The sequence below is a fragment of the Primulina huaijiensis genome, chromosome 3 (assembly GCF_012295235.1).
Source record: "Primulina huaijiensis isolate GDHJ02 chromosome 3, ASM1229523v2, whole genome shotgun sequence".
Classification (NCBI taxonomy): Eukaryota; Viridiplantae; Streptophyta; class Magnoliopsida; order Lamiales; family Gesneriaceae; genus Primulina; species Primulina huaijiensis.
Window position 1 is genome coordinate 11,405,614 of NC_133308.1, and position 8,304 is coordinate 11,413,917.

General features: G+C 45.3%; 1 protein-coding gene across 1 annotated transcript in view; it reads right to left on the minus strand.

Annotated features, from left to right (window-relative positions):
* LOC140972485 (uncharacterized) overlaps window positions 1-7,043 on the minus strand; it is a 34,492-nt gene extending 27,449 nt beyond the window's left edge. Inside the window, exons 1-4 of the mRNA XM_073434904.1 lie at window positions 6,959-7,043; window positions 6,026-6,838; window positions 4,976-5,647; window positions 4,077-4,300 (exon numbers count right to left, since the gene is read on the minus strand). Of these exons, the coding sequence (XP_073291005.1) occupies window positions 4,077-4,300; window positions 4,976-5,647; window positions 6,026-6,838; window positions 6,959-7,043 (1,794 nt within the window). The remainder of the gene's footprint in view (window positions 1-4,076; window positions 4,301-4,975; window positions 5,648-6,025; window positions 6,839-6,958) is intronic.
* Between the last annotated feature and the right edge of the window lie 1,261 nt (window positions 7,044-8,304).

The window sequence follows — 8,304 nt, forward strand, 5'->3', positions numbered from 1 at the left end:
AATACATATACGTAGCACACAGCAGTGAAAAATAGCATAATGAACATACATTTCATGTCTGTGGTAAAATCGTGAACATAAATGTGTCCTGTCAAAGGATGGTAAAAATCACAGCACATGAAATCGTATCAGCATATACGTGTTAAATTTCGTAATTTGAATTCCGTTCATTAGCTGTGACTTTCGTATCATCATGTCATCATGTCAGTCGATGGATCCATCTACGTGTAACCGCGGTACCCGGCGGCGAGGATCATCAGCTGCGGCATTACCCGCCCACTGAGTCCGGGCCTTACATGTCATCGTGTCATCGTGTTAGTCACAACTAAATCACTTCCTTCAAAACGTGTCAACATATCCATCACTTAAATAAAAACATGCGTATACGTAATTTTTCCTTTAAACCAAGCATGCATCATAATTATCATAATAGCGTTAAAAAAATCGTAAAAATGATGCATAAACATTTAAAATTTCATATAATTGTGCTCAGGGCGCTGCCAGGACAAAAATCTCACCCCGGGTGCAAAATGACCATTTTNACTTACAGACTTGAGGCTTTGAAGACTGAGCTGCAGAAGCTGGCGGTGGCACAACCCTATACAGGACACTGGCTCTGATACCAACTGAAACGTCTACTTGTTTTAAAATGCGAATTTTTTTTTTTTTATAAAGCTCTCATTTTGAAAATAACATTTAAATAAATTACCNGTGTTCTTAGACGTAAACTCGAGCCAAAAATCATAACTTAACCGATTCGTTTTAAAACTTGGACCGGGGTCCCGGTTTTAACCCGAATCGACTCGAAACTCAACCAAATTTTTCCCAACTTATTGTCACATCTTTAAAAACACTATAATGATCCTAACATCTTAAATCGGCCAAAGAGCTTACGGCTAAAAATTCCAGAAATCATCAAACCACTCGGCCCTTCCTTATTTACCCTCCACTACCGTCACTTTCCCAAGAACTCACGTCCTAGCCTACCCCGACGGCACCAGCCCCGATCCAAGCCCTCTAGGACCTAGCCCAGACCCTAAAGAACACCCTGAATCCAAGCCGCTGTCCCCATGCAGCCTACCCGTCGAAACCGAACACAAGAATCCCAAGCCTCTCCCACGCGATCTCCTCCTTACATGCTGCGATCTACTCTCTCGGGTGGTTCCAACGCGTGACGAGCCCTCCTGAGCCTTGTCTCAGACCCACCAGGGTCTGGTCTGAGGCTTGGCGGGGTCCTTGCGCAGCCAGACGAGCCCCTGCATGCTAACACAAATGCCCCCCCCCCCCCCCCCCCCCCCCCCCCCCCCCCCCCCCCCCCCCCCCCCCCCCCCCCCCCCCCCCCCCNACCAGGATCGCAGCCCCTTGCACCAGGTTCAGAAAAGCCGTGAGTCACACATAGAAACGAGACACACAAGCGAAAAACGAAAAGTTCTTACATGGAAGTGTTTAGATCGAAACATTTTATGCATGAACAACATCATCAGTAAGGTACACGGTTATGATGCAGAAAAAAATGGTGCAAAACGTGCCTTAAGAAGATTGGAGTGCAAGGATGAAGTGGAAGGACCCGGATAGTTTTTTTTTTCTTTGCCACAACAAGCCAAAAGAACGTGGCCTTCAGCTGCTGTTTTCTGAAACCGATGGCAGGGAGTGTTGAATGAGGGTGTCGGCTGGTAAAGTGATTAGGGTTAGGTTAGGGGCTTAATATATAATTTTAAATAGTTAATAATCAATTAATGGGCCTAAATTTGATAATTAAAGGTTAAAAAAATATTTTAAGCCCAACGACTTTAAAAGTAGGCCCATTAAATCCAGTCACACTTTCGAAAAATATTTCGTGTTTAAAAGGTTTTGAAAATATTAGCCGAACCCTTAAAAAGTCCCCCGATTTTATAAAATTTGCGTACCGATAATAAAAATCATGCGGGTAAAATACCCAAAAATTCTCATTTTTGAAAAATACACTTAAAAATGCTTTAACTTAATTTATAAAAATAAATCGTGTGATAAAATAATTCTCCTGAAACTTCTCCGGTCTTCGTTCCTCGTTGGAGCGTGAAATGCACCTAGAAACCCTAATGCATGAACTGATAAAAATTCATGAAATACATCTTATCATGCATGAATTATGCACAAAATGCATAAAAATAATTAAGCACATATTTTAAAAAAATAAAAATCCTAGATTGCATGCGCTTAGGTTACGCGAATTAAATTCCTGGACCTTACAATTCTTCCTCCCCTTAAACAAAATTTCGTCCTCGAAATTAGAACGTACCAAATAATTCTGGGTAGCGACTCCTCATCTCGGTCTCTGTCTCCCACGTGGCCTCCTCCTCAGAATGATTCAACCACTTGACTTTGACCATCTGGATCACCTTATTCCGGAGTCTCTTTTCCTGTCTGTCCAGAATTTGCGTAGGTCTCTCTTCAAACGATAGGTGCGGTGTCAGCTGAAGTGGCTCATAATTAAGCACATGTGAAGGATTCGACATGTAATTACGCAGCATAGAGACGTGAAACACATTATGAACTCCCGCCAGATTCGGTGGTAGAGCAACTCTGTATGCGAGTGTCCCAACCCTCTCTAGGATCTCAAATGGTCCGATGAATCTAGGGCTGAGCTTGCCCTTCTTCCCGAATCTCATCACACCCTTCATAGGTGCGACCTTCACAAAAACATGATCCCCTACTGCGAACTCGAGATCTCGCCGTCTCTGATCAGCATAACTCTTCTGACGGCTCTACGCAGTCCTCATCCTGTCTCTCATCCTGGCCACTAGATCTGCTGTTTGTCTGACAATATCCGGACCCAACTCTGCTCGCTCTCCTATCTCATCCCAATAAACTGGCGACCTACACTTCCTCCCGTACAGTGCCTCGTATGGAGCCATACCTATCGATGCCTGATAACTGTTGTTGTACGTGAACTCCACAAGAGGTAACTTCGGCTCCCAGCTGCCCTGGAAGTCGATCATGCATGCCCGGAGTAGGTCCTCCAGAATCTGAATCACCCTCTCTGACTGACCGTCTGTCTGAGGGTGAAAAGCGGTACTGAACAATAACTTCGTACCCAAAGCCTGGTGAAGACTCTTCCAGAATGCAGACGTAAATCTCGGATCCCTGTCTGACACGATGGACACTGGAATCCCATGCAGTCTGACTATCTCTCTGATGTACAGCTCTGCGTACTGAGTCATGGTGAATGTCTTTCTGATCGGTAAGAAATGAGCTGACTTAGTGAGTCGATCAACAATCACCCAGATGGCGTTAAATCCTCCAGTAGTCCTCGTAAGCCCTGTCACGAAATCCATAGTAATATTCTCCCATTTCCACTCGGGAATAGGGAGTGGTCTCAGCTTCCCTGCAGGTCTCTGATGTTCTGCCTTAACCTGCTGACAAGTCAAACACTCGGAGACAAAACGCAGGATATCTCGCTTCATGCCCGGCCACCAATAAAGAGTCTGTAAATCCTTATACATCTTCGTACTCCCTGGATGGATGGAGTACGGGGTGCTGTGGGCCTCACTCAAGATATCTGCTAGGAGGGAATCACTGTCAGGAACCCATAGGCGGTCCCTATATCTGACTATGCCGTCGACAACTGCATACAGTCTCTGGCCCTTAGCCTCGTCCCTCTGTCTCCACTTCTGTAACTGCTCATCCAAAGTCTGCCCCGCTCGAATTCTGTCTCTCAGAGTCGGCTGTACTGTCAGAGTAGCAAGATTCGGGGCCTCGCCCCTGGCATAAACTACAAGCTCAAATCTCTGAATCTCAGCCTGTAGCGGTCTCTGCACTGACAGATGGCCAATCACTGCGTGCTTCCTGCTCAGAGCGTCTGCGACTACATTAGCTTTACCCGGATGGTAGCTAATGTCACAATCATAATCCTTCACCAGCTCAAGCCACCTCCTCTGTCGCATGTTTAGTTCTTTCTGTGTGAAGAAGTACTTTAGGCTTTTATGATCTGTGAAAATTCTGCACTTCTCCCCATACAGATAATGTCTCCAGATCTTCAGGGCAAATACCACTGCTGCTAGCTCGAGGTCATGAGTCGGATAATTCTTTTCATGAACCTTTAGCTGTCTGGACGCATAAGCTATCACTCTGTCCTGCTGCATCAGAACTGCGCCCAAGCCAAGCTTCGATGCATCTGTATATACCACAAACTCTCCCTGCCCTGATGGCATAGCTAGCAATGGCGCTGTGGTCAAGGCCTGCTTCAGTCTGTCGAAACTCTCCTGACACTCAGATCCCCAGATAAACTTGGAGTTCTTCTTCGTCAAAGCGGTCATGGGCACTGCAATAGAAGAGAAGCCCTGGATAAACTTTCTGTAATAACCTGCCAATCCCAAGAAACTGCGGATCTCTGTCACGCTCTTCGGAACTGGCCAATCTCTGACTGCTTCTACCTTGCTCGGATCGACCTCTATGCCATCCTGAGATACGATGTGGCCCAAGAATGCCACTCTGTCAAGCCAGAACTCACACTTGCTGAACTTGGCATACAGTCGTCTATCCTGTAGAGTCTTCAATACTGTCCTCAGGTGATTACTGTGCTCCTCCCTACTTTTCGAATAAATCAGTATATCATCAATGAAGACTATGACGAATTGATCCAAGAATGGCTGAAACACGCGATTCATGAGATCCATGAAGATTGCTGGCGCGTTCGTCAATCCGAAGGGCATCACCAAGAACTCATAGTGCCCATAACGTGTCCGGAAAGCTGTCTTATACACATCAGACTCCCTCACTTTCAACTGATGGTATCCGGATCGAAGGTCTATCTTAGAGAACACTGAGGCTCCCTGAAGCTGGTCAAATAAGTCTTCGATCCTAGGTAATGGATACTTATTCTTCACTGTAACCCTGTTCAGCTCTCGGTAGTCAATGCATAGACGCATGCTGCCATCCTTCTTCTTAACAAAAAGAACTGGTGCGCCCCAAGGAGAAAAACTAGGGCGGATGAAACCCTTATCCAGCAGATCCTGAACCTGTTCCTTAAGCTCCTTCATTTCTGCAGGCGCTAATCGGTAGGGTGCCTTAGATATCGGCACTGTCCCTGGCATGAGCTCAATAGAGAACTCCACCTCTCTGTCTGGTGGAATTCCTGAAACATCGTCAGGGAACACACTGGAGAACTCGCTGACCACATCTATATCCTCCAGCCTCTGACTGACTGGCTCTGCCACTGATATGATGCTGGCTAAGAACGCCTGGCAGCCTCTCTTAATAAGCTTCCTCGCACGCATACAGGAAATGACGTGTGGGAACTGCTGATGTTTAGTTGCCTGAAATACAAATGGCTTCCCACTGGGAGGTTTGACAGACACTGACCTCTGGTGAAAATCTATGACTGCCCCATGAGAAGCGAGCCAGTCCATGCCCAGTATGATATCAAATTCTGGCAGCGGTAGTACACTCAGATCTTCCTGTACTGCCTTCTGCTGCAATATGAGCTCCAATCCTCTCACTATCCGGGATGTGAACATCTGATCCCCAGATGGAATCGATACTTTGAATCCTGAATCCATCGCTACTGGTGCGATCCCTAGTCGCTTCACGAAAGATTCGGATATAAACGAATGCGTAGCCCCTGAGTCTAGCAATGCATGCGTGGCTACACCTGCAATATATATCCTCCCTGCGACAAAACATACCATCAAATCTAATACTGTTGAACTTAAGGAATTCCTTATCGATAGTTAACTCAAAGTCCGCAAAATATCACTGACTTAACCCAATTATAAATCTCCAAAAGTTCGAAATTCAACCTCAGAAAAATCATAAATTGCAAATTAACCCCTTTAAAGTTTCGAAATTTTCATTTTTGTCCTTAATTTACCCATTATAACAATTTGGTCTCTAAAATTTTCTGATCAAACAATTAAATTCTTAATTCCAAGTAGGTAGATCATGCATCCTAATTTCTTCTACGTTATCGATCCCAATAATTTAATCATCAAACAAGCATTAAACCCACGCAATCATGCGAAATTAAAATCTTAAATAAAATGGTTACCGGTAATCAGTGTCGCGTCTGGTGCTGCCTCCGCCTCCTCGGCATGCATTACATAAGCCCTGCCGGTAGTGGAACCCTTGTTCTGAGGGCAATCTGCAGCCTTGTTCCCCTCCTGCTTGCATACGAAGCATCTATAGGTGCCCCACATGCATTTGCCATAATGATATTTGTTGCACTGCTTGCAAGGCGGGCCTCCCTCCTGCCTTGGAACCCCTGGTGCCTGGGGTGGCCTCTGCTGTCCTGGCCCCTTGTGCTGACCCTGGGACTTCTGCTGTCCCTGCTGTCTAGATGGCCTGGTAAATTGTTTCTTCTGTGGTTGTGCACTGGACTGGGCCTGATGCCGCTTCCGCTGCATCTCAAAATCTATATCTCGCAATGCCAGCTCTGCCTGAAAAGCGCAGGCAGTGGCCTCATCATAACTCGCCGGTCTCATCAGCATGGCGTCTCGGCGGAGGGTAGGTCTCAGTCCATCTAGGAAATGCCTCAGCTTCAGGGCGGCATCCCCTGCTATCATGGGCACGAAGTGGCACCCCCTGTCAAACTTGCGGATGAACTCCGCCACTGATAATTCCCCCTGCCGGAGGCTCATGAACTCTCTCGTCAGGCGGCCCCTGACGTCAGCTGGGAAATACTTCCCGAAAAACATCTCCCTGAATCTGGCCCATGTAAGAGTAGCCACATCCACAGCATGTGCGGCTCCCTCCCACCAAAGGGACGCATCATCCCTCAGCATATAGATGGCGCACCTGGCCCGGTCGCCATCCCTCATCTCCAGATAATCAAAGTGCAACTCCAGCGACCTAATCCATCCCTCTGCAACAAATGGATCAGTAGTACCCCCGAACTCCTTCGGGTTGAGCCTACGGAACTGCTCAAAGATATCAGTCTGATGTCTAGGAACCTGCTGTACCTGCTCCAAAAGTCTAGCCATACCCTCGAGGACTCGGGTAGCTGGGTCCCCTGGCGGTGGTGGTGGAGGACCCCTGCCACCCTCAGGAATATCATCCACTCTTACCATCCTGGGTTCGCGTCTGGGAGGCATATTTGAATACAGTCCAATTAAAACGTAACCCATCATGCAATTAATCTAGTTTTGAAATTAATAGACCTTACAGTGTAAAAACAGCATAAGCAGTAAATCATCATGAAGCGTAAATCATGAAATCATGCAGGTGATAACAATAAATCATTTAAAATATTTAAATCGTAAAAACTTACAGACTTGAGGCTTTGAAGACTGAGCTGCAGAAGCTGGCGGTGGCACAACCCTATACAGGACACTGGCTCTGATACCAACTGAAACGTCTACTTGTTTTAAAATGCGAATTTTTTTTTTTTTATAAAGCTCTCATTTTGAAAATAACATTTAAATAAATTACCTTCATGCAATCCTATAAAAAAAAACATCATCTAAAAAGTTTCATAAACAGTTACCAATAAAATGTAGCGGATTAAAAATAATAGAAAAATTCTAACACCAACGGTAAAGTAAATCAGCGTAAAAATACTCGTATCCTTTCAAAACGTGAAATCATATAAGTACGGAAAAATCATAGGCCCTCGGGTCGTGTCGCCCACCAGGACTGCCTAATCAGAGTTCAGTACCTCCTGTCCCCTGCTCAAAATGCTCACCTGCATCACACACGTCTAGTGAGTCTATAGACTCAACACACCTGTACCAATAATAACGAATACATATACGTAGCACACAGCAGTGAAAAATAGCATAATGAACATACATTTCATGTCTGTGGTAAAATCGTGAACATAAATGTGTCCTGTCAAAGGATGGTAAAAATCATAGCACATGAAATCGTATCAGCATATACGTGTTAAATTTCGTAATTTGAATTCCGTTCATTAGCTGTGACTTTCGTATCATCATGTCATCATGTCAGTCGATGGATCCATCTACGTGTAACCGCGGTACCCGGCGGCGAGGATCATCAGCGGCGGCATTACCCGCCCACTGAGTCCGGGCCTTACATATCATCGTGTCATCGTGTTAGTCACAACTAAATCACTTCCTTCAAAACGTGTCAACATATCCATCACTTAAATAAAAACATGCGTATACGTAATTTTTCCTTTAAACCAAGCATGCATCATAATTATCATAATAGCGTAAAAACAATCATAAAAATGATGCATAAACATTTAAAATTTCATATATTTGTGCTCAGGGCGCTGCCAGGACCAAAATCACACCCCGGGTGCAAAATGACCATTTTGCCCCTGAAAACCCGAAAATTATCGTTTCATCCCTGAACCTCTAAAAT